The sequence below is a fragment of the Leuciscus leuciscus genome, assembly GCF_965113295.1.
Source record: "Leuciscus leuciscus genome assembly, chromosome: 2".
Lineage (NCBI taxonomy): Eukaryota > Metazoa > Chordata > Actinopteri > Cypriniformes > Leuciscidae > Leuciscus > Leuciscus leuciscus.
Window position 1 is genome coordinate 13,131,580 of NC_138726.1, and position 27,033 is coordinate 13,158,612.

At 39.6% G+C, this 27,033-nt stretch overlaps 1 protein-coding gene across 8 annotated transcripts in view; it reads right to left on the bottom strand.

Annotated features, from left to right (window-relative positions):
- The window catches only part of mpdz (multiple PDZ domain crumbs cell polarity complex component), a 104,209-nt gene that overhangs the window by 62,885 nt on the left and 14,291 nt on the right, over positions 1 to 27,033 (bottom strand). For all 8 annotated transcript variants that reach the window (XM_082151228.1, XM_082151226.1, XM_082151223.1 and 5 more), the window contains 9 exons: positions 20,108 to 20,277; positions 15,964 to 16,074; positions 15,608 to 15,747; positions 13,109 to 13,322; positions 11,420 to 11,548; positions 10,836 to 11,024; positions 10,296 to 10,398; positions 2,812 to 2,900; positions 2,216 to 2,417 (listed from right to left, as the gene is read on the bottom strand). In XM_082151228.1, the coding sequence (XP_082007354.1) occupies positions 2,216 to 2,417; positions 2,812 to 2,900; positions 10,296 to 10,398; positions 10,836 to 11,024; positions 11,420 to 11,548; positions 13,109 to 13,322; positions 15,608 to 15,747; positions 15,964 to 16,074; positions 20,108 to 20,277 (1,347 nt within the window). The remainder of the gene's footprint in view (positions 1 to 2,215; positions 2,418 to 2,811; positions 2,901 to 10,295; positions 10,399 to 10,835; positions 11,025 to 11,419; positions 11,549 to 13,108; positions 13,323 to 15,607; positions 15,748 to 15,963; positions 16,075 to 20,107; positions 20,278 to 27,033) is intronic.

Below are 27,033 nucleotides of genomic sequence, written 5' to 3' on the forward strand. Positions count from 1 at the left end.
GAGGACTTCTGAGCCAAAGCATCCATCATCTATCAAGAGCTTGTGATCCGCTGTCAGGACGCACTGAAAATGTCAGAAACTCTCAGTAGCGGCGTTCAGTTCAAACCGGAGTCGGACAATAATGCCTACAGAGCCAGAGAACATATGCTGCATGGAGATAGAACAGGTATAGTTTAGTTTAATTACGGTCAACTTATGTTGTCATCTTCCTTTTATCCACTACAAGTCTGCTGTAGCGGACCCGGTCCGAATGATGGCAAAAACTTCACCACACGTCACACAAAACATGAAGCGATCGTTGTCACTCCAGAAAATCACCACAAGAGCTGAATAAACAGTACAAGAAGTGCACATTAAAGTCTTATCCATAAACTCTCTCTCTCCCTTACATTATCATCAACATACACAGTGAATTACACAGAAACACTTGTTACAACTAACAGTAAACAAATATTTACAGACTATGGGCCCTATCTTGCACCCAGCGCAAGTGACTTTGTACACCGACGCATGTATCATTCCTATTTTGCACCCGCGGAAAGCGGACTTTTCCCTCCACAGAAGCACGTCGGTAAGTTAGGAAATACACTTGCGCTCCCGGGGGCGGTTCAGCGCAAAGAGGAGGCGTGTTCCGGCGCAAACGTTCCTTCTTGCTATTTTGCAGGTTTAGAAAACAATTGCGCCACTAACCAGGAAAAAATTGTTTAAAATCAGTGGCGCGTTGCGCATGTTATTCATATGCTATTTTAAGGGCGCATGCTTGGCCATAATCAATGTAGCATGTGCACAACGCGCATACACTTTGATTCTCTCATCTACACAGAAGCGGCAGTTTTCATTTTTGCAAATCATACATTATAGATAGATAGATAGATAGATAGATAGATAGATAGATAGATAGATAGATAGATAGATAGATAGATAGATAGATAGATAGATAGATAGATAGATAGATAGATAGATAGATAGATAGACAATTTATTATAAAAGCATACATCTAGCTTACACATTTACCCAAATTATCATACGCCTGTTTAACCGAAGTTAATTTGGGTGGGTTTCTCCATTTCAATGTAACTTCTCTCTTTTACGGCCGTGACGAGAGCGTTGCTCTCCTTGGCTGTGAAGCGCTCCTGGCGCGCGTCTGGCAAATCCGCCGTTACAATAGCAATCCGCTATGGAAAAAGCGCATCTGCTCTTAAAGGGAATGTGAGCTGACGCTCTGATTGGTTTATTTCACGTTACGCCCAAACCACACCTATGAATAATGAAGCTACTTCAGACCAACCCATTTTAGATTTGCGCCTGGCGCAAGAGTCATTTATCCCGCCGGGAAAATAGCAACAGAGCCGAGACCCGCCCACAAAGTTACTTGCGCTTTGCGCTTGACACTTGCGTTTCAGATCGTTAAAATAGGGCCCCTTATGTTTTTTCGGGGGTGCTTAATAAACTGGTAAACTTTATATCCTTAATACAACTCCTATGAACTGTAATAAAGTGCGCGCTCTCCCTTTCATTACTGCCATGACCAGTAGCCTATCGGTTCAGAGACTGTAAGCTGGATCACAAATAGATCCATCCTCGAGTAACAACTTCAACCACGGTGTTCTCAGTGACTCAGATCCTGGGAGTCTATGGAGACTCTTATGTTCGTTGGTACATCCAACAACAGTACGTAATGTTTTTTTGGCACAGACATTGTATATCCCCGGCTGCTACAGCGAGTAAACAGAAATGGCGGAGCACTGCGGCTCACTCAGGGCGGGATCTATACTAATAGGGCAGATTGTCACCGATCATGGGCAGGGCTTCCCTACTCTTATGTAGTAGGGGGAAATCTGAAACCACGAGTTTGGAGAGATTGTTAATTATTTATGGGGATTATTAAAAAAAACTGCTTGTTTACACACACTGTAGACACACATCGGTGTTCAAACACCTTATAAAAATGTATTTAGCATAATAGGTCCCCTTTAAAGCACACAGCTCATACAGACTATAAATTAATTAAATTAAATTGCAGCCTTCTGCACTAAGCCATATCGTGGTGTAGATTTTATTTCATTTTAATTGTGTAACCTTAATATTAGCTACTTAAAAAAGGCCAATGTCCGGCTCCAAGGAAAGAAAACTGCATTTGTGGAGTGTTTAAACAGATGTGAAAGACCGATGTAAGCAGCTTAATTCAAACACTCAGTTTTTGGCCATGTGGTACCGTGCTTGGTATTTGTTCGCTCCATTGTTGAGTTTCTTGATGCGCTAGGAGTAGTCTCCACAGTGACAGGTATGATTGATGGGCATGCGTCCTCTGGTTTAAAGCCGCGTCGGACGAGTTTCAGGTTTACTGTCTGACCAGTGTGTCTCAGAATCTCCACAGCCTGCTGGTTGGTGTAATCCTGGATATTCACACCATCTACCTGCACACACACACACACACACACAAGCACACAAGATTAGACTTTAATACATTTCAATCTCATGTTGAGATAATTTACGACCCTTGAGTCACACAGATCAATATATATGGGAGGGATTTTCATTAACAAACTGATGGGAATAAATTCATTTTCAATAAATGAGAAAAGTTTAACTTTATGCAAATGATTAATGACTAGAATAAAATATCTCAAACCGCTATTTCGAACACCCCAATACATATACACCCAAGCACACATTCACACACACACAGTAACACACAGAACCACTTACACCTGTAAGCATTAAAACCTTTTGACATTGATAAGCGCTCCAACATAAAACATGTATACAAGAGTTTTATATGACACATTCTGTTGGAAATAAATAACTCACAGCTATGATCTGATCTCCAACATGAATTCGCCCATCTTGCTCCACCGCGCTGTCCCTCGAAATGCTCTTCACGAATATCCCAGAGGGCTCTGCAACAGGAAATTACAGTCAGCAAAGGTTAAACGCTGCCTAAAATGAAGCACGCTAGAATGAGAATACGCATTGGAGCTGAAATTTGCCCAGAGTAAGAAAGAGAAACAGTAAATATCAAGCCTGTCACTGTCAGGGACAGAAACGTTAGAATACTTGAAATCAGGAGTCAGGAGTGATATTTTCTGCACATGCAGGCTTTAACATAATAAAATCTCTTTTTAATAGAGTGGGAAACACAAAATATCACATGTAACTTACACTGAAAGTTAAACCTGAATGAAACCCATTGTGAAAAAGAAGAGTGCATTATTGTTTTGAATGTGCACTGGTAGCAGTGGCGAGAGGTGACTTCTTTAACTGGGTATGCTGAGTGCCTTTGAAATGAGACGCATGCAGTGTTTTTGAACGAATCTCTTGAATAAATGATTCAATGAAAAAACCTTCACTTGTCACCACCTACAGGTGTAACAATGCAATCGAAACAATCTTTATTTGAGTCAAGTTACTTTCGAAAGGTGCTTTACTGTTTTTTTTATTCACTGCTGCCGTAGTATTTAGATCTGAACTATAAACTTGTATAATTTTCTGTGATAATTTGAATGTTTATAATACAGAAATAACGACACTGTGTGGGATGAAAAGACTGCTTGTGAAGTTGTTTCATACCTATACATGATAACTGCTCTTTCTCGGTCAGCGGCAGCGCCAAAGCAGATCTGAATGTTTGCTGTGATCGTACTTGTCAAAGAAAGTTTTAATAAATCGCTGATATTTAGGAATACGATTGTGTCAGTGTTTGAATCGAGATTGCAATCTTTTATTGATTAATTGTGCAGCTATAACTTATAGTATAATATAGGGGTGACCCCGAATAGTCGAAGATTTGATGCTTCGATAGGAGGAGCCTGATTTGACTACCGATCTCACGGTCGAATCTTTGCAGAGGTGTTATGAAACGAGGATCATGCCACTTTGGCATTATGAGGGCGCTCAATGTCTGATTTCACATAGAACTAGCTTTTATGTCAATACGTTAATATTCAGCCTATTATGATAATGCTGTAGGCCTATATAAAAATGTGCAAAGAAAGAAGCTTTTAATAAATATTTTTTAATGTGCGTGAATAAATCCAAACAACCCGTGACAGATTTAATTTTCACTTTCAATCCGTGACCGACAGAGGAGCGTCTTCGCGGCAAGGATTTAAATCTTTAACAATGTCTGGGATAAGAAAATCTAAAGTGTGGATGTACACCATCAGAAAGGATATTCTCCAAGGCTGGATTTAGCATCAGGAAAACCATGATCGCACTTCTGCCGGCCAACGTTAACATGTTTCACGCATAGACTGGGTTTCACGTTAGAATGTATTTTATCCGCGCGCACAATTTGAAAAGACTCCAACGGACACAGACAGAGTGAAAGACTTTCAGGATTTGTTCTCTCGATCAGGTACAAGTGATTTCAAAACTTTTCAGCCGGTTCTAATTTTATTTTTGGATGCTGTGAACATTTTTTAGCTAAAAAGACTGCCTCTCCAGTTTAGCATTATTGTTGTTTCTGCAGTTAAAAAGACAAAGTTGAAAATTCTGGCTATTATCGTTATTTTAATTAATTATTTATTTATTTTTATTTTATTTATTAATCTGTCATGGTTATCTAATCTAACTATTTGTGGCTTGTGTTTTGAATACATGTTCCCCTGCACTTTAGGCATTTTGCACACATTTGCTCCTCATCCTGTGACTTGATTCTGATTTATTTCGTTTTGTATTTTTATTTATTAGAAAGGTATATTCTGTTCTAATTTAATTTAGTAAATTAATTGTTTATTTTTTCGGTGCATCGATGTTGTGCTGTAGGCTGGCCTGCTCGCACAGGTAATTTAGCCGATTTAATTTGATTTGCATGTGAAATGCAAATCTGCAGTGTGGCCTTTCTGGAGTTATTTATGTTATTTCTTAGTTGTATTGATCAAAAATGTTTTTATACATTTTCTTCTATATCTTTGTGTGATTTTCTGTACATCGCGGCTTTGAAACGTTAAACCAATCATATCGGGTTATCTGATATAGGCGGGCCAGAGGCTAGCTAAACAGATGACGACATCGCTGTGACGTCATTAGTAAACATTGCAAGAGGGCTATGGATGAACACCAGTTTTTTTAAACGGCTTTGGCCACTACAATAATGGCGCTTTTCCATTACCAGTACCAGCTCAACTCGACTCGACTCGACTCAGCTCGGCTCGGCTCGGCTCTCTTTTCGCTCCGTTTTCCATTGCAGATAGTACCTCCACAATAGTACCTGGTCGTCATAGCGACGCCGCAGGAAACTGCCGTGACTTAATCTTTTACGCGAGACGCGCGAGACACACCCGCTACCCACACACACAGGACAATGGAGGAAATCGAGTGTATGCTGTTTTTGGATGTTTTTGTTTTTGCTGTTTTTTATTCAGGATACTCCGTCTGGCGCGTGCAATGATGACGCAGTGAATAGTGACGATTCTCTCTGACCAATCAGCAGTCTGCTGTGTTTTCACGTCACATTTTAGTATCGCCTCAGCTCGCTCAGAACCGCGCCGGAGGTGGTACGAAAAAAAGTACCTGGAAGCAGGTACAGGTACAACTTTTACACAGTGGAAAACCAAACAGAGCCGAGTCGAGTCGAGCCGAGCCGAGCCGAGCCGAGGCGAGCTGGTACTGTGTAGTGGAAAAGCACCATAAGTTAGACTTGGCTTTTTATCTAAAAGAGGAACAGAAGACGGCGCTCGAATCGTTCCTTTGCAAGAAGGGCGTTTTTGCTGTTTTGGGCAGATTATACTCACTTTCCGCTCCGGAGAGGGAGGCCATGATGAAATATATTTCTGATTCTCTAGCAGCCAAACTCATCTCTCCTTCCTCCTCTCCTGCAGGGGCGGGATTCTTCTTTGTGGGTAAGAAAGACGGTTCCCAGCGTCCTTGTATTGATTATCGAGGACTGAACAACATCACGGTAAATAACACTTATCCTTTGCCGCTGATGTCTTCGGCTTTCGAGAGACTGCAGGGCGCTTCCTTGCTCACAAAGTTGGACCTTCTATCGTTACGCCTATCATTTGGTCTGCATCAGGGAGGGGGATGAGTGGAAAACCGCCTTTAACACCCCCAGGGGGCATTTTGAATACTTGGTCATGCCTTTCGGCCTGTCCAACTCCCCCGCGGTTTTCCAGGCACTTGTCAACGACGTGCTGAGAGACATGGTCGATCAATTCATATATGTTTACCTGGATGACATATGATTTTTTCTTCGTCTCTCCAGACGCGTCAGAGGTGGGGGTAGGTGCGGTTATCTCCCAGCGCTCCTCCGCGGACGGCAAGGTACACCCGTGCGCTTATTTTTCTCATCGTTTGTCACCCGCCGAACGCAATTACAACATTGGTAATAGAGAATTGTTGGCAGTCAAGTTAGCCTTGGAGGAGTGGCGTCATTGGTTGGAGGGCTTGGGGGTACCTTTCATTGTTTGGACCGACCACGAGAATCTTGAATACATCAGAGCCGCTAAACAACTTAACTCTAGGCAGGCTCGGTGGGCACTTTTTTTTGGTCGATTCGATTTTTCCATTTCCTTCCGTCCAGGTTCCAAAAACATCAAACCTGACGCATTGTCCCGTATTTTTGACCAATCAGAACGCCCGGATTCTCCCGAGTCCATCGTTCCACAGAGATGTGTGGTTTCAATGCTAACTTGGGAGATCGAATCGAAGGTCCGCACAGCCTTACATGGGGTAGTGCCTCCGCCCGGGGCCCACCGGGTAGGTTATTTGTGCCAGAGAGGTTGCGGTCCAACGTTATTCGGTGGGGTCATTGTTCCAAGGTGGCTTGTCATCCAGGAGTAAATCGTACTATTTTTCTCATTAAAGGACAATTCCGGTGAAAAATGAACCTAGGGGTAATTAACACATGGTTTACAGTACATTACGCGTTTACAGGCAGGCGTCATCTTGGAAAACAGTCTCGACTAATCGACTCACGAAAGCCGTGCTAAGTGAGCTGGTCGATAGGAATTACGTTTGTGAAATCTAACGCAGCACGGCGTTCGTGACTCGACTAGTCGAGACGTTTTCCAAGATGGCGCCTGCCTGTAAACGCGTAATGTACTGTCTTTATAAAGTTTCTTCTTATTAAACTGTCTGTACACTTACAAAGTTCTCAATGCTTCGGTTTGCATGTAGGGGCCCTCATTATGCTACCGTGTTAGTGTGAGGCTATTTTGAGCCTTGTTAGTGGTATTAACTAGCGATTTACTTTTACTTACTCTGTGCCCCATATACTAGCGTTATAAGCTAATCTGTTTTTAGAGATAAAACTCTTTACATTCGATTTTCATGAAAACGCATCCCAGGGAACGATCGACTCGGTAACCATGTGTTAATTACCCCTAGGTTTATTTTTCACCGGAATTGTCCTTTAAGCAACGGTTCTGGTGGCAAACTATGGCTCGCGACACTCGTCGTTTTGTATTGGCCTCCTCGGTCTGCGCCAGTTGTAAGACTTCTACTTGACCTCCGGCTGGGCTCCTTCAACCATTGTCAGTTCCTTCGAGACCCTGGTCACACATTGCGCTAGATTTCGTTACAGGTGTCCCTGCCTCACAGGGTAACACGGTGGTTTTAACCGTGGTGGACAGGTTCTCGAAGGCTACTCATTTCATCCCTCTGCCCAAATTACCTTCTGCCAGAGAGACAGCGGTTGCTGTCATAGACCACGTTTTTCGTATATTCATGGCCTCCCGATGGACGTTGTCTCTGACAGAGATACCCCGTTTATATCAAAATTTTGGAAAGAGTTTTGTCGGTTGCTAGGGACGAGTGTCAGTCCTTCCTCGGGGTTCCACCCCCAGAGTAATGGTCAGACGGAGAGGGCACACCAAGAATTGGAACGAGGATTGCGATGTTTGGCGTCACAGAATCCGTCCTCTTGGAGTCAGCATAATTCATGGGTTGAGTACGCTCATAACTCATTACCAGTGTTGTCCACGGGCCTGTCTCCGTTTGAGTGTAGTTTAGGGTACCAGCCACCAATTTTTTCCAGTCTGGAATCCGAAGTTGCGGTTCCCTCTGCTCACGAATTCGTCCAGAGGTGCAGACACATCTGAAGAACAGCCAGAGAGACTCTCCTCCAGGTGGGTTTGCGCACCAAGGCCCAGGCCGATCACCACCGGTCGAAGCCTCCCGTCTACGTCGTTGGTCAAAAAGTGTGGCTTTCATCTACCGATATTCCTCTCTGCTCCGTTTGTAGAAAACTTGCTCCCAAATTCATTGGCCCATTTACCGTCACCAAGATCCTTAGTCCGGTGACGGTCCGCCTCAAACTTCCTCCGGCGTACCGGAGAATTCATCCCGTCTTCCATGTTTCAAAGATTAAGCCTCTTATTCGTTCTGCTATTAATCCGCCTACCCCGGTTCCCCCACTGCCGCAAATCGTAGATGGGGAGCCAGTTTATTTGGTTAGTCGTATTCTGGACTCAAGGCGGAGGGGACGCGGATTCCAGTATTTGGTGGACTGGAAGGGCTACGGTCCAGAGGAGAGGAGTTGGGTTCCTGCCCAGGACATATTGGATCACTCCCTTATCGATGATTACAATCGCCAGGTAGGACCCTCTGGGAGCGACGCTCCTAGGGGGTGGGGTAATGTCACGGTTCGCAGGTTTGTCTGTTCATTCTGTGTGTACTGTTCTGGTCTGATTGTCTATCAGCGTCAGCTGTGCTGACAAGCAATCAGATCAGCGGCAGTTGCGTCTCGTTTATGGATCCTATATGTAGTCTTGTGTTTGTCATGTTCATTGTCAGAACGTTTGTTACTGGTTCTCTGTGTCTCGCTCTGTGCAGTTTTCCTCCAGTTCCTGTTCTTTCGGACTATCCTGCCTTCAGTGCCAGTGCTTTGGACTACTGCCCACGTTTTGCTTCTCGCCGTTGTTTCCTTCAGCGATTCCTGTCTTCTAGGATTATCAGCCCACTGCAGTCTCTGCGCTGCCAAGGACCTAACTGCCGACCAGAGACTATACCAACCTGCCTTGTCTTGTTCTCTTGTTATTTCTAAATAAACCTTATTCTCATTCGCAATTGGATCCAGTGTTTTCGTGACCTGACACATATAAGTTGAGCGCATCAACACAATGGCCAATCAGAGACATATTGTATATGTTGAGCACGTAAACACAATGGCCAATCAGAAGTGTTTAAGAATCCGTGCAACAGCGCTCAAAATGCAAGAGGGAAATGCTGGTATCGTTACATTTTTTAAATTTCAGTACAGACCTGGTACAGAAGTCGATACTTTTGACAACTCTAGTTTACACTTAAGTATGTTCTTTTAAAGTTTATTAATTCTGTATTAAGTATTCATTTGCTAAATAAACTGTAAGCTAAAACAGTGGTTCCCATACTGAGGGGTGCCTTATAAAAATATAAATAAATGATGCATGATTCTGCACTAAGCATGGACAAGTATGTGAAAGGACTGCCAGTGCGGTAAAAGTAAAGCAGAAGATGAATCTACCTCAAATGTTACAACTACCAAAACAATGTGTCTACACCAGACGCAAGCAGCGCGACGCGACAAAAGCTAATATAACCCATTGCAATCAGTGATGCTGCCTACACTTGATGCGGCATGACATGACAAATCCCCAAGAGTAAACTGATGCCCCTTTCTGTTTCTGATGCACTCCAGTGCTGACACAAAGGACAAATGGATTTGCAACATTCGTTTTGTTGCATCCAGCATAGATAGCCTCAAGACAAGAAAATATGATGAGGCATATATCACCCACGGATTCACCAGTACAATGGTGGATAATGAAGAGAGGTCACGGTGTGTTGCATGCCTCAAAATATTAGCTTCTGACAGTATGAAGCCGAACTAACGCCACTTAGAGAATTCACATCACAAACACAAAGAGAAGCCTGTTGATGTTGAGAAGTAGTACTGTACTTGTAGTACTGCATTAATTAAAATGTTTAAAGTAAATCCTATAGGATTTTGCAAGCAAGGTCATGTTTGAGAGTCATTAAGTGCGTGCATGAAAATATTTTTCTCTACAAAAGGGGGGGCCTGGCAGAAAAAAGTTTGGGAACCAGTGAGCTAAAGAGTACTTATTTTACACAAGGGACTGTCACATCTATATACAGCAAATCATAACACTAAATTAATATTTAACAAGCCACATTCAAGGTATCATTCACGTCCATAGATCAAACACTTACAAGATGAAGTTTAAGACTTAGGATCTGGGCAAGAGCATTAGACCATTACAGTGGCTACTAAATACAATATTCATCAGTTTGTTCAGTATGCACTTCAGTTCTGTTTGGTAATATAATTTGGTGTATGATTTAAAGTTCACCTGAGGTTTTGTCCCCAACATATCCAGCAATGGTGATGCCCAAACCCTGAGCATTCTTCGTTAAGCTAACATCAAAAGCGCCCTGTTCCTCTTCCTCAAAACCCTAAAAGCAGAAAACATTGCAGTGAGAACAGAATGAAAAAGAAACCTCTTAATTTAAATTTGATACATTTTATTACCAATTATAACAATATTCTCAAGAAAACATTTTTGTTTGAACTATTTTGTATTATTAGATAAAGGAAAAAATAAGAAACACATGCAATATTTCTTAAATTCATCCAAGACCAAAGTATCTGAGTTGTACAATCCACACTGATATTCTCTTATGTTCTCACTGTACAGAATGTCAGTTGTTCTATTTGTTTAAATTTCTTCTAATGACATAAGTGAGCACTTCTGAGTAAGTCTCGTGAGTCATGAAAGAGCAACCACTGAGCAATAACATATACCTCTAGGTGAGTCAGTTACCACACTTAAACAAACAGCTCAGTGTTTTACATGTTGATCAGACTGATCTGTATATGAACGGCACTGTACCTGTTGCTCAGTGACAGTTGGCAAGGAGACAGGAGCGGGTGGAGCATCGTCTGCTGTCCCACGACTGATGAGGAGTCGAACTCGGTTGCCACATTGTTTCAAAACTTGAGCAACCTGCTCACTGCTTAGACCAAACAAATCCGTATCACCGATTCGCAAAACGTGATCCCCACTTCGTAAGCGACCATCCTAGAAGCAATGAGAAAGACGGTGAACTTGTTTATTTTTCATAAACAGATTTTATGACAACCTTCACTGTTTTCGTTCTTGGGTTAAATTAACAAGAATCCTCACAGGGTTATTAGAAAATTATTTAATTTATGTCATAATGTTGACTTAAGTTTTGTTCTTTACATGTCTTTCCTCAATGTTCCTTACTTGTTTGAAAAGAAAGCAAAAAGTTTAAGGTTGAGAAGAGGATAAAAGGTCAGAGAAAGAGAAATATTAAGAGGAGCAGACAGACAAAAACACCCCGGGTTGACTTTTTTAATGCATAAAAAAGTCAACATGAACTGAAAAAGTCACCCAGGAACGGAGAAAAACAAAACAAAACATGGATGATCTGATTTCCACTGAGTGTTTACCTGTTCAGCGATGCCTCCAGGTAGGATGGTTTTGACGATAACACCTGTAGTTTTACCGCCAACAATCCCAAAGCCCAAACCAGTTCCATCGTTCACCAGCTCAATTGTCTCCACATGAGTCCAATGGGTCTAAAAACACAAAAAGAGATAAATGAACACGCAAGATGGTCAAAGACAAATAATGTTGCCCATCTTGATGATAAACAAATCACGCATGTGGCAAGTTCATAATTTTTGTATTCATACCAGTTTCATTTGTTTCCAAAAAATGTGAGATAAGAACGTAACAGTGATTCTATCATTGACACATGATGACCACAAGAGTGCCACAAAAACTGCCTCACGTAACGGGGATTAAAATACAATACCAACAAAAAATATGTGATGCAGCCCTATAAGAGAACCCTCTTTCCCCCTCTTTTGAAAACTTCTCATGAATAATGCTAGTTGTTCAAGTGAACATTAACTGCTAGTCATTTGACATCGTTACTGTTGTATTTGTAACTCAAGTTCTAATTCCTGATTCCTGATTGACTAAATCAGTGGATCACCAATATCGATAGTGTCCTGGAGGCAACTCACCCACATCAAGGCAGATGACCACATTGCTGCTGCAAAGACGTCTGTGACAGAGACTCCTTTAGGAGTGGCTTGTGACACAGTTACACTCCTGATGGAATGACACACCAGTGGACATGATTGTGGACTATCAAGTATCACATTGGCACCAGAGATCACCTCTGTCACTCAATGTGACAGCCGTTGTTTTGCAAGTAGTGATCCCCGTGCTCCACACTGGTGGATGGTGCTATTTAATGTATTCTGAATAGCAAAATTTACACCATAGACCCTGCCGCAAAAGTCAATTAGCAAAGTGTATTTTCAATTTCTTATAAAAATGTTCAGAATGAGCGGAATCGATAGTAAAACATATTTGTGCTACCGCCCGAGAAACAGGTGACATTAAAGAGACATTAAAGTTAATTAAGACATTTAAGTTTTTGTCTACTGAAATGTTTTTTGGAAAGACGTGCTTCTTTCAGGAATACAAGGGATTAATCTTAAGAAGGCAAAAACACTGTGCTGGGTGAGCCACCACAAATCTCAAGATTTAGAAAATGTTTAAATACCAACTATTTCTGTTTTTTAACTATTAACAACTTTGAGTGCTTTGTCCAGTTCACAGATGTTGATAACTTGAAGCTCAAACACACTACATAATCTGCAATCCCAAAAGGAAAGCAGTAGGGGGTTGTCTCCTTTTAAAAAAGGGTCTGTCACATCTCTATTATGTATGTCTCCCTCCCCACTATGCGCAGCAGGAATATTCACATGCTTAGCCGTCGCTTGGCAGTTGGAACTTGGAAGACATGAAATAGAACTTTAATATCACTTTCAACAATTTTTTTGTCATTCAAGTGGTGTAACCTTCCAAAAAATGTAGTATATTTCGGATTGCTTTCTCACCACAAGCAAACCACTCCAGAGTTAATTTTCAATCTGGCCGAAACCACCTTGTTCAGGCAATCTTGGACCGATTTTTTTAGACACGGATTCGAGCTTCATATGTGTTCATATATTCCTAAATGAACCAAGCTAAAGGGAAAAATGCATCAGGTTCTGAAACTAACACTCCAAAGAAACCAGGAGTGAGGTTTATTTATGTATGTGTGTGTGTGTTAGTCTCACCGCACTGGAGTGTGCTGAAAGTGTGCTAGCAGCACTGGGGGTCCTGGACACAACTGGGCTGGAAAGCTGTGGTACGGGCCCACGGGCAACAGTGAGGTTCACACAGTCTGATGCTCGCTGAAGAAGCACGATGGCCTGCTGATGACTGACGCTCTGATCCAATGGCTGACAATTAATTGCCAATATCTGATCTCCCTCCTTCAGTTTTCCATCGCTAGGGTAAAGTAGAGAACATATGCTTAACAGTCAAAGCTCACCATCACTACAGAGCAAAGAATGTGAAAGTTTCAAGCTTAAATAAGGACATAACCCTAACACTAGTGTAAAAGTAAAGAAATTCGATCACTTTGTAACATCAAACCTCACTGGTTTTTGCACGTCATGTGACATCTAGTCTTGGAAAAAAAACACAGAAGCTGTATGGATTCATTTTACACTACTTATCTCCTTTTTGGAGCTTGAAACTTTTGTAACACATTGACTGTTACTGTATAACTGTATTCTTTAAAAATCTTTTGTGCTCCTCACAAAGAAAATGAGTTTAGAACAACATAAGGGGTAAGTATGTGATGACAGGATTTTGGGGGGTACTATACCTTTAAATCCAACATTCCTGTAAGTCAACTAATCCCTTATGAAAAAGAAGCATGCTTAATTGTACTGAATGTGTACTTGTACGGAGCAAGGGTATTTCATGGACATATTTCAAATACTTTAGTGTTCCAAACATGAACCAGCAGTGTATGCGCACATATTTCATCATGTCTTCTTCTGATGAAATACAGATGTGCAAATAAAGACTCTGATACAGATGTATTCTGATAGAGAATGATGCAGACCGAAAATTCAAAGAAGAATGGGCAAAAAAGTAACTATGCCTTTATTCCATCTGTGTTAAACTGATGTGCTTCAATTGTTCAGAGACTGTTGTGCTCATAAATGTAAAATATTATTATAGGCCATCTTCCTAATTTTTCATATAGACCAATAGCTCTGCAAAGTTATAATGCTGATTTGTTGATATTTCTAATAATAATTTATCAGAATGCATTTGATTTGTTCATGATAGTTGTTAGTCGTCTCTAATGATAATATTATTATGAGTTTGTTGTCATGGGGTCATATATATATATATTTTTTAAAATCAAGTTGCCCCCCCAATTCTGCTGTTGTTTGTATTTTTCTCCGCTCATATTTTAATATTTATTTCTGTGTTGCAGGTCTGTGTTTTATTGGTTGTTGTGTCCCCTCTTCCCACCCTTTAAACTCTCACTTTTCCACAGCTTTACACGCCCATTTTTTTGTCTTTTTCAAATCTCAGGTGTGAATGACCAGTGCTAAAACAGGGGGGTTTCATGACACTTTAAAAGTATATATTTTTTGCAGATAATAAAATAATAATGAAAAAGTAATTTTGTAATAATATCCAATTATTTTTTTTACTTTAAAGTACATTTTTATTGTTTTAATATAAAGCTCTGTCATGAAACTCAAGATGTCGCAGGCTGATAGGTCCTTCATTCAATTTGTTAGCGATCACACTGTTATCTACATAGCGCAGCTGATTGGTTGCTGTGGCATCAAACGCCAATGAGCTTGCTGCTCAACATTCAAATACTTGGCATTGTTTGCTGGTAGCAGTCTGCAGTGCACTTTCAGAAACCCTCCAGATTCCCCAGCTCCACCTGTATAGATCTGCTACAGGGGTCATTTCATGTATGTTATATGTGCAGCAGCAAGTCTTACTTGCTCACAGCAGCATGTCTGTAATGTATTGGCAGTAGTAAGTCTCTGTACTTGCTCTACAGCAGCAACAATCTTTTCTGACAAGACCAAATTTACATTTACATTTATTCATTTATCAGACGCTTTTATCCAAAGCGACTTACAAATGAGAACAATAGAAGCAGTTAAACTAACAGTAGGACGACAATAGACAAGTGCTATGACCCTTCTCAGTTTAATCTAACGCAGTGCATGTAATTTATTTATTATTATTTATTTTTTTATAAAAAAAAATAGATTCAATGCAAATGCATTAACATTGCCATTCCAATCTCTCAGAGAGTTGTCAAGACAAAAATAGTATTTTGCTGTGCTTTAAAGGAGAATGATTTAGCTGGCCACGGAAGTCTGTGTTATACAGTGGTACGGTGTTACACAGTGTTCGGCCATTCACTGATTAAATCACATGTTGTATAATGTGTTTTCTATCTGACACATATTGAGCAGGCAGAAATTTCTTCTCACAAAGACACACCAAATTGCTAAAAAGCACTAACATGTCAGCAAACTAGCTTTTGCAGTGACTTTTAGCTGGAAAATGCTGACATGATATGAACTGGTGACACATTTGTGATTAGGAGGGAAGAAATTAAAATTGCAGATCTTCAAAATAGGAGTAATCTTTATTTTTAAAATGTGAACGAACAAGAATTGTTGCGTGCACAAATCACTGATCATCTGACAACATGTGTGAGTGTGTGTACATATTCTGACCTGTATGCCACACTTCCAGCCTGAATCTCCTGAATGAAGATGCCGAGTTCTCCGCGGTTCTCACTACACAGTCCAACAACACTGAAGCCCAAACCGCCTGATACCGGCTTCTGTAGGTCGATGTTAGTCACGTACCGACCCTGCACACACAACATCGCACCCATATAATCTCACTGTTTGTATGCTCTCAGAAAGTAAATGACTAATTGTGTGTTCTCTTATTGCATTATTTACTGAGGACACAACTTCAAAAGAAAAAATGGATATATTTGGCTCGCATATCTTATATCTCTTATATCAATGCGATATGAGAGTTTGAAATGCTCTATAGAAATAAAAAACAATATATGTGTTACCTGAGCCATGGAACGGATGATGTGTTTGTACTCTTCAGATGAAGGCTGTCCATTGATCTGCGCTGAGAAACCTTCATGGCTGCTCTTGAGATCGGAGTTAATATATGGAGTCTACAAGAGAAAGATTAACAGAAAAACAGTGGAAGTGTAAATTACTCCTCATTTGTGTGTTCCAAGTATTTAGCTTTACTTCTTTCACCGAGCATCTAAAAATATAAATAGCTCTGAAAGAGCATGGAAAACTCATTTGTTTTGATAATTTCTGGTGATAATTTGTCCTCCCAGCCATCTGTGCACACATGTTTTTCATTACATTCAGGAGCTGCTTAATTAACTTTTTATTTCCCTCCCCGACTCGAGCGCACATTCCTGATGAAGTACAAACCATTTCATATCAATTACCCAGACAAAACGTGTCCCAAAAAAGCATCTCTCTGTGAGAAAAATAGCATGCACCTCAAATCGCGATGTGTGAAGTCATTTCCTTAAAACATTTGTTGTTTGTTTGAAATTAATTGCTTAATAAACCCTTGTCTTTCCAGCTTGGTTTCACAGATCTGCACTCTAGTGATTTACAACTCTGTCCTTGCTGTTATATCTGTGTCTGTGTGTCTTTTCCACATCGCAAGTTACCGATTTATAAAAGAAATTGTTCTGAAATTGTTTTTGTCATACAATGAAAGTCAACCCCTTGTGAAAAAGAAGTATATTTTAGCATACTTCTAATAATTGTACATATTATGGAAATAAAATAGATAAAGATTATAATAAAAGAAAATGCTTAAGTGTGAACAATGTAATTGCTTGTTAATTGCAAATAAATTAAAATGTATTTTAGTTTAAATTTTACATCGAATGCAATTAGCTGAATTTTAGAGATTGACAGTTAGCCTACAGTTTGGATTGGTGGTATGGTTCTGTTCTGGGCAAGAACTCTCTTTCCATCCATACAGCCTAGCATGGATAAGAGAAAGGAGAGCTGCGATGACCCCCTTAGGGTAAACAGAACAGAACCAACATAAATGTATTACAGATATCATTCATTTTCAATAATTTAATTTACAACATAATTCAAGAAAAATGAGTCTGATTCGAAGAGGAATATCAGAAGACCAAGTCCTGAGTGTATGAGAGGAGAAGCTAGGGGTTGCTCCTGAGCAACGTGATAAAGCTGCTGATAATACTGAATGGGCTTTAATATAGGATGCTGTGCTAGGCGTCAGACGTGGATCAGACGTGGATCAGCTGAGGATCATCTGATGCGAGCTTGACTGACATGACCTGCCAGAACTAACGCAATGCTTGATATCTTTATATGTATTATTCATAATTACTTGAAATATGGTTAAAGTGTTCTGCTGAATGTACTGACAAGCATTTATGGTCAAATAAAATATACTTTAAAACAATTTTTATTGAACATATATTAACTTTAAATTAAACATAGAATAGAACACACTACATTTCAAATTATAATAAAGTACTTTACATGTGCTTTAGTGTGAGCACACCAAAATAAGTGTACTGTCTTAAAGCAAGCTAGATTATTAAAACATGATTTAAAATGCACTTTAAAGTAAAACTTTAAAAAAGAAGCAAAAAATTAGATATTTTTAAGAATATGGGTAACCAAACAGTTGATGGGCCCCATTGGCTTCCATAGTATGGAGAAAAAAAATCAGTGGGATCCATCAACTGTTTGGTTACCGACATTGTTAAAAAAAAATAAAAAAATGTGTTCAGCAGAAGAATGAAACTCATACAGGTTTGGAACGACTCAAGGGCGAGTAAATAAATTTTTGGGTTAACTGTCCCTTTAAGTACACTTCAGTGGCTTTTTTATTTTTATTATGTTATCTGCAAGTGCAGTAAAAAAAAAAAAAAAATGTTTTTAAGATTTGAATTACACTACAAGTGTACATTGAATACAATAAAATAAACTTATTTTCACAAGGAAATAGGGTTTAATGTTTTTTTGGATTCCAATATTATCTTCTGTTATATTGCGCAAAAGAAAGAAAGACATAGAAAAAACGATGACAGAAATTTTATTAGGTAAACAGTTCCTTTAACAAACTATGTCGAAAGCCATGGTGACACTTTTGGCAGGTTTTATACAGCTCTTCTGTGCATAAATGGGCCCACTTCAGTCTGCTGCAGTAAACATTAATGTACATAAACGTCTCCCAGAGGCCCTTCAGATTAAGCGCTGTAGAGTCTCGGCTCGGTTGCTGATCGTGCACAAGCTTTGAACGCACACCAAACTATGTCAGCTCTGAGAGAGCGTGTATTTGTTAGTCTTCCTGTGTAAGAGGATTAGGTCTCTAGTTTGGCTCGTCCACATTTCAGAAATTACTTCTGCTCCACTTCACACATGAACTCATGTCTCTCTCTTGGTCGTTCCTGCTTTGTGGTAACCATAGCAACACAGACAAAGCCATACTCACCAGTTGGCATGAACACCCTTGCAGTTTAGTGTGGAGAGACACCAACAGACCAAAATTAATTAGTCTCAGTTTATTAAAGGTGTTTGCTTTATTGTGTTTACTTTTGCCTAAGTAACAATTTCCCCTCCCAAACACCATAGCAAAGCAACTGCATAGCAACACCCTGGCTGCCACTTTTCTTTTGAAAATGTAAAAATCTTCTTCTTGTGTGTGTATCCCTTGTTAAAAATTAGGTACACTTTTGCATACTTAAAAAAATAAAAAATTATATATATATATATATATATATATATATATATATATATATATATATTGCATAAAGAATATACTTTAAACTAATATACTTGAGTGCATATTGAATGTAATGGTTTCAGACACATAACTGCATGTTATTTACAATTTAATGAAAATGTATTATAGTTTAAATTTATATTAAATCCAATTACCTGAACTTATGAATGCTTTTTTTACCCACTTTAAATTGGATTTAAGTACATCTTTAAATGCAATTTCATAACTCTGTTGTCTTTGAAATATGGTATGGCCGAATGTACTGACAATCATTTAAATTATTAACTTCAAACGTAATATCAAATAAACTTATAATCAAGTATATTACATGTACTAGTATGTTAGTCAACACATCAAAATAAGTGTACTTCTTTAAAGCACGACAAAAAATTATTAAAACAATCATTTAAAATGTCCATATTGAAAAATAAACGTACCAAAATGTATTTGAAATGCATTTATTTTTATGCTAAGTATACTACAAATACATTTATTTATGTACTTAAAATACAGTGATCATCCTATCCTTACTAAGAGTGATATACATTTTAGGCTTAAGTAGACTTTTTTAAGCCTACTTAAGTGTGTTAAGAAACTGTACTCTCTTTAAGTGCCCTTTTTTCACTAATATTGTATTAATGCATGTACAGTTTTAAAAATATATATACTTTTAAGATTTGAAGTACACTACAAGGTCACGTTTAATACAAATAAGCACACTTCTTTTCCACAAGGGTAACCAGCTCTAGTCTAAGAGTCTTACTTTTAGACTAACATTAGATTGTGTTAAGGTTTTCTTTTTCCACACAGGCTGTTAACAATGTTACGCTCTGCGGTTCAGAAGTATGTGACTGAACTGAGCGAGAGGGAATGCCGGTGGGGATTTGATAATCTCCATTCCTCTGTTCCAGCCTCCCCAGCATAACTCGCATACTTTAGACAAAACGGCTGCCAGTGCGAAACTCTCCATGTCCACACAGAGCTCGAAAAACCTTGAAATATGCCCAACTAATAAAGCATTTTCCCCCTGACTAATTAAGCTGTGAATATTTTCCAGTGTTTGCATTGTTTGTGATTTGAATAATCATGTAATCTCAATCATTTCAGATCAGGGCAGCAAAGATGCAAAGATTCAAAGCAGACAATGTCAAAACACATCATTGCATAATCAACTTAGACACAAATCCTAAAATTAACTGTGACAGCATGTCTGAAACGACCTCAGACATAAGGCAGTATACTGCTTTTTGCATACTTCGATATATACGGTTTACAAAAACATTTGTTTTAAGATATGTATTTTAAGGTTTGGGTTGGGTTTAAAAAAATCCAAATCCAAATCCCAAATCCATCAGTGTTTGTCTAAATGAAAGGAGTTTTTTCCAGTGTTGTGCGTTTTTTCTTACATGCTCCTTCAGGTGTTGCACTGATTTCTGCAGGGCAAGGATCTGGTGAAATAGAGGACTCTGCAGGACCGCTTTCAGAAGATTCAGCTTCTCCTCAGCAGGAACATCTGCTCCCTTTTCTTTCAATCGAGACTGTAACCTCTCCACCGCCTGCAGACAACGCTGGGTATCTGCCACACACACACACACACACACACATAAGCTCTTCAAGGTTTGACAGCCCTTCATTTTTGTTTATTCACTAAAGTTTGAATATTGTGTCAGAAATGGCAACAGATTCGTCAGTCTCTTGCAATGATGAGCTGTGGAAGAAATGTTTTATTAAATTCACTTTCTTTATCTCACAGGTACATTATCCGCTTAAATATTCAGGGAATATTTAAATAATTGAGAGTAGAGTATCTTCGAATACATTCATCTCCAGAGCGCCATGGAGTGTTTTCTGTGGAGGATTTGATTACCGTGAGGAGGTGCTTTATCTTCTAATCATACAGACTGATGCCTCATGGGTACAAACGCTATAAAACACATTCCTCTCACAGAACAAGAGCAACAGAGAAGACAATAATTCACTGAAGATATTCACAGTGGAAAATTGTAAAAAAAAAAACACTTGGACATTGCTGCCTTAAAGGGGTCATGAATTGAGAAATCTACTTTTGACATATAAGAGGTATGTCACATTTATGATGAAGATGAGGAGGCTAGAGTCAAAGCGAATGTATTGGCAGCTAAAAACTTTATCAAATCAAACAAAAGAATAAAATCCAAAACAAGAAATAAACTAAATGAAATACTGTGAACCAACACAAATAACACAAGACAAGGAACTGAAAGAATTAAAGGCCTTATATACAAGATATAGAACTCAATACAAAACAGGTGTGCACTAATCAATTAATTACCGTGACAACTAAATGAGAACAGGAAAAAAACAGGAAATTAATGATAACAAACTAAAAATCCTTGAAAATGAAATCAAAACAGCAACATAATGTAACAAGGTTATGTAGTATAACAATTTCTTGTAAGTTTTAGAACTCAATACTTCCTCATTAGTACAAAAACAGCTTTTATTGAAACCAAGCTCCCTAAATGACTTTGTCTCAGTATGACATCATAGTGTGACGGAAGACCGCCACTGTAGAAGAAGATGAATGCCTACTTCTACATTATTGCCTCTTTAGCCCTGCCCACCATTTCAGGAATGTCATGTAGTAGTAAATACGAGAGACGCAAACACAGAATTACTTGAGTAACAAAACAAGATGCCTCTGAGGATTACAAGATATTTTGCAGTGCCAAGTTGTTCCTTGTGATCCTAACATTAGGAAAGTGTGGATTAACTTTATTTAAAGTGCCCCTATTATGCTATTTTAAAATCTCGTAATTTTGTTTTGAAGGTCTCCTACAACAGGTTTAATTTTCTCATAATATACATTGCACATCACCACATCTTTCCATCATTCCATGTCTCTCTAAATCCCTCCTTTCCATGAGCCTACTCTGCTCTGATTGGCCAGATGGCCCAGTCTGTTGTGACTGGTCTACCGCTTACAGCGTGTGGCGGAAGCTAAACTCTCATTACCATAACTGAACTTCATCTGGAGGCTTCATAAAGCTCAGGGATTGTACACAATGAAAGACAGTTAAGATGACGTTTATTTTACCACATCAATCCGAGCACGAGTCCGATGATGAAACATTGGAAGAACTAGTTGTTCAACATGAACCTTCATCAGAAGGACGACGTGAGCAGGACGTTTCTCAATGATACGCTACTCATGTACATTATTAGATGTTGCAACTGTAATTCCTCACCATCAGCAATAACAAGACTATGTTCATCAACAAACCAATGTGTATATTTCTAATTTATTACACAGCTCTGTGGAATACTTGATTCTGATTGGTCAATAGCGTCAACCAGCGGTAAGTTATTCCCAGATAACAACCGCTCAAAGCAGATAACGCAGGCTCATCCGGGTTACAGAAGTCAGCAGCGCTATACGCCTGCTAGGAACAGTTTTTCTTCGTGGAAGTTTTGCATTTGGTGAGCTAATAAAATATTAAAACTCAGTCAAATCAATATTTTGCATACAGTTTTTTAATCATGCCATCCAGTATCGTGGACTCGCTCTCTCTTGTTTCATACAAACGCAGCTGCTGCCATTTTGTGACTATATCGTTTTAGATTATAAGATACAAATAGGTAAGATTTTAAAACAGTTTAATCTGAAATCAATCTCTCTTATCTCCATAATTAATTATGTGGCAAAATGCTGTGTAATAAGTGGTATGACTATAAACTGTATCTCTTGAATGTCCGTCTAGTTTGAACTTGCCGCGCTGCAACAGCTCTCTCCACGGAAGCTTTGCGTTTAAAGAGCTAATAAAATATTTCAACTCTGATCAATATTTCATGTCTAATTATTTACTTATGCGGCAACTAGCCGTGTAATAAGCAGGATAATGAACATCCAGCCGGTTGTTCTCTCAAAATAAACCCCCGACAGGGTGAGGAGGACCCCGACGCGAAGCGGAGGTACATTATCCCTTACTTATTGCAGTGCACATGCGGAAATTGTATTAATAACAGCGCATACGTTAGCCCCGCACTAACATGAATGAGTGATGTAACATAAATGTTTGTAAAACAAATCTTGCTCCATCCTTTATCTTTATTCAAAGTAGTAAGAACTACAGACAATCTGCATTAATATACATAGTTTTAGGTAATAGTGGCCCACAGCTGTATTTCAGAAAGACAGAAATAACTTGAGTTTGCCGGTTAGCCGGAAACTTACACAATATAAAACACTAAACTACATATTGAGAAACAGGAAGTATAATGAGCTTACATATCGCTAACACTGTGAGTATCACAGTATGATAATGGTGTGATGTCACTGTGATCATCGCACAATCTCAAGAAAGTTGTTGACTAGGAATAGTTTACTGACCACAGAATGAAGGTTTTGCAATGGACATAGCAGTCCCCTGACCCAAACCCCATTAAAAAACCTGTGGGATGAGCTGAAGAAAAGAGTCCAAAAGCAAGGACTCTGAATCTGAAGGATCTGGAGAGATTCTGTATAAAGGATAAAGGAACGGTCTCAGATCTCTTGATGTTTATCAACCTTATTACGCATTATAGGAGAAGATCCAGAGTATCTTGGCAAAGGGAGGTTGCACTAAGTATTAAATGAAGGGGTGGCAATAATTGTGTAATACATATATTATATTTCAGTGGAAATCTTTTTTATGAAAAGTTTTTTTTTTTTTTTTTTAACCATTTGACTTTAATTAAAGGTTAGATTTTTTTGGAATATTTTGAATGAAAGACTAAAAGGAGAAACTGCAAAAACAAATTTGAACTTTTGCTCAAATTTACCAATCGTGCCAATATTTGTGGACCCCACTAAAACTTTAGTACAAGACCGGTTGCAGACAATTTTTTAGCTTCCTTGAGCAATTCCACTTTGCTTTTGTGATTAATGAAGCGAACTATAATATTCACCATCTTATTTTCCCTTTTAGGAAAAGTATGACAAGCAGCAATGTCATTGCTTTTAATCGGCATGATGAGATTGTTGAAAAACTGTATTATTTGTTGTTCTAGTGTTTGTAGTTCTCGAGCCGGTGCGTCCTAACCTTTGTCAATGCTCGTCGCCGCTCTGGCATTTGTTTGATGTCGTGTCTCAAATCCAGTTATTATTATATCCTCCATGCAGGTGTATTGCTCCAAGTCATCAACTTTCCTTTACAGGTTCACAATCCGTTTGTCCTTTTCTTTAATTATTGTTTTGAGGAGTTTCACTTCGTCCATTAGCTTTTTGTTTGTTGTTTCGAGACTTTGCTCAACTCATCTGACATAAAGCTCAGTGATTTCTTAATTTCCTCCATTTCTTCGACTTTCATTTTAGGCTGCATTTCCTTTTCCTTCAGTTTGTATAACTTTGGTTCGTTTTTTAATCTTTCGAGTTTTAATTAAAAAAGTTTGAGCAGCGTCTCGCTGACATACTGCGTCATCTGAGTGTCACGCATATAAGCTGTAACGCAGTTAATCTGGTTAATGTCTTCTTCTTTTTTTGGCTAGTAGAAGTTCCGGATGGCTGGTAACTTAATTTTGTTGCCAAATTGGCCGGTGGGAGAAAAAGTTCATTTCAAACCCTGCCAATCATATCAATGGTTGTTTACTTCCAAGTTTTGAATGCGGCATGGATATCAAAACAGAGTGTTTTAAAGAGAGGGTCAAGAACAGGATATAAAATATCCTATTACTTCTAAATTAGGATGTTAACATTATAAGTGAACCTCAAAGAACATTATCCAAAACATTTTTTAAATGCAGTTCATGACCCCCTTAAAAAGTAGACAGGTAAAGCTTATTAATTAGACCAGTGGTTCTCTACTGGTTTGGCCATAGGAACCACATTGTTTTATCGTCATTGAGCGACCCATATTTTTTGAAATTTTAACCAGGCAAATTCAGGCAAGCTCGTAATTTATTTTGTGCTCTGTTCATAGTGAAGTGATATACGGTGCGCCCCTCTGCATTTGTGCACGCAGGTGAGTGCACAGTAACGTCTGACAGGACAGGAAAGTTAGTTTTTCTGAGGTCAAAAGCTCAGAAAAGTCAAAGTACAATTAGAAATGTCCAAATACAAGTGTCAAACTAAAATAAACTTTTAATATTATTTTTGTTGAAACTTGTATGTCACGTATTTAAATACATTTGTAACATTGAAGATGCAATTCTACATTTAAAATATATTAACTTACAATGTAATACTGCATAACAAACTACAGTTAAAATGATGATCAAGTACTTTACATGTGCATTAGTATGTTAGTCAACGGTCACTGGGATTTTGCCAAGTAAGTCATGTTCCTGGATCAACATATTGATATATCCGGAACAACATTCCTGTCTGAAAATTTTGTCCTAACCCTATCTCTCTTCCCCTAGACATTACCCTACCCATAACTTATCCCTAAAATCAGAGGGAATTTATAGATGAATAACTGATGTAGAAGCACCTAGCCCTGGTTGTAAGCCTAAACTTGACATAAACTGTAAACTTGTGCCTCAAATCTGATTAGTTGATTGGAATGTTGTTCCAGGATTAACAAAGATGTTCCTCTGGTTAACCTTGGAGAAGCTGTGGGAATGCCCCTGCGTGATTGCGTCATGAAGCACGTGTAGAATCAGTCCAATGATGTGACCTGACATCGTAGGCGGGTTACGTCACAGACCAGGAAACTATAAAGCATACACAGAAACAGACCGCGCTAGCTTCTGATAGACTGAAGCAAGTCGCTCACAGGCATGCAGGGAGTATGGCAGGGCGAAGCAACGTCTCGTTCCCTCTTCAAGGAACCAGGGTTACATACGTAACCTGAGACGTTACCTTTCAAGGGAACTTGAGCTGCGTCGAGACGCTGTGGGAACACTATACCCATGATATCATAATAACCAATGCCTGTTTGTATGAAATCATTGCCCACACTAAGATACAAGCACCCTAGACCCTGGAGTGGAGCCTAGATCCAAGTTATAAAACCTCACAAATGTGTGCGGTGAGGACCAGCTTGCCGCATCACAAATGTCATGAAGGGAGACACCCGACAATAAAGCTTTTGAGGCAGCCATTCTCCTGGTAGAATGGGCCCGGACAGCCATAGGTGAAAGCTGACCCGCCGCTTCATAAGCAAGTGAGATACCCTCAACCACCCATCTTGCTCATTCTCTGCTTAGATGCAGGGTACCCTTTTCTAGGTGACCCGAAACAGAAAAAGAGTTGATCTGACTTTCGCCACAGGGCAGCTCTGTGGACATAGGCATTCAAAGCCCAAAAAAGGGCATAGAAGATTAAGTTTTTCCTGATCTGATGATAAGAAAGGTGGAGGACAGAAGGCCTGCAGCATAATGGGACCCGCAACATTAGTAGGGACCTTAGGGACATAACCCAGCCTAGGGTGAAGGATAGCATTCACCATACCAGGTGCAAATTCCAGGCACGAAGGAGCAACCGACAAGGCTTTCAAGTCTCCAATTCTCTTGATAGAGGAAATAGCAAGGAGAAATAAAGTTTTTTGTGTGAGGAACTTTTCTGAAACCTCCTTAATTGGCTCGAAGGGAGCCAGAGTCAGGCCTTCAAGTACAACGACCAAATCCCAAGCCGGTGCTCTAGTGCGCAGTGCAGGCCTCAGCCTCAGAGTGCCACGAAGAAAATGAGTAATAAGAGGATCTCTCCCCAATGATGACCCACCCAAAAGAGTGTGGTAAGCAGATATAGATGCCAGGGGATAATCCAGCAGAGAAGCATTCTTGCAAATAATCAAGCACTTAACCAACAGGTCAGTTGACAGGATCCAAGTTCTCTACACCAGAAAGAGTCACCCAGGCAGCCAACGAACCCTCTCACTCCTGCAAGATTGCTGATGGCCCAACATAGTCCAGTCTGTGCCATCACCAACACACCGAGGAAGCTACCCGAGGGAAAGTTAGTACCTCTGCCAATACCCCAACGCCCCTGGTCTCATCTGGGTATAGACTTCATGACGACCTTCCTCCATCCAACCATCACAACATGTGTAATCGTCGTCGTAGACCAATTCTCCAAAGCCTGCAAACTCATCCCCATCAAGCCACAGAACTCCTCTTCCAGCAAGTTTTTCGTCATTATGGCTTTCCAGAAGACATCGTATCAGAAAGTGGTCCTCAGTTTATTTCCCGGGTGTGGCAGGCCTTCTTCGAACTCCTCGGCGTCTCAGTAAGTCTATCCTCAGGGTACCACCCATAGACAAACGGCCAGACTGAGCACAAGATCCAGGAGATCGGGAGATACCTGTGGTCAAACTGCCACCAGAACCAGGACAACAGGAGCCGCTAGTGCACATTTTAAACAGGACACGCATTA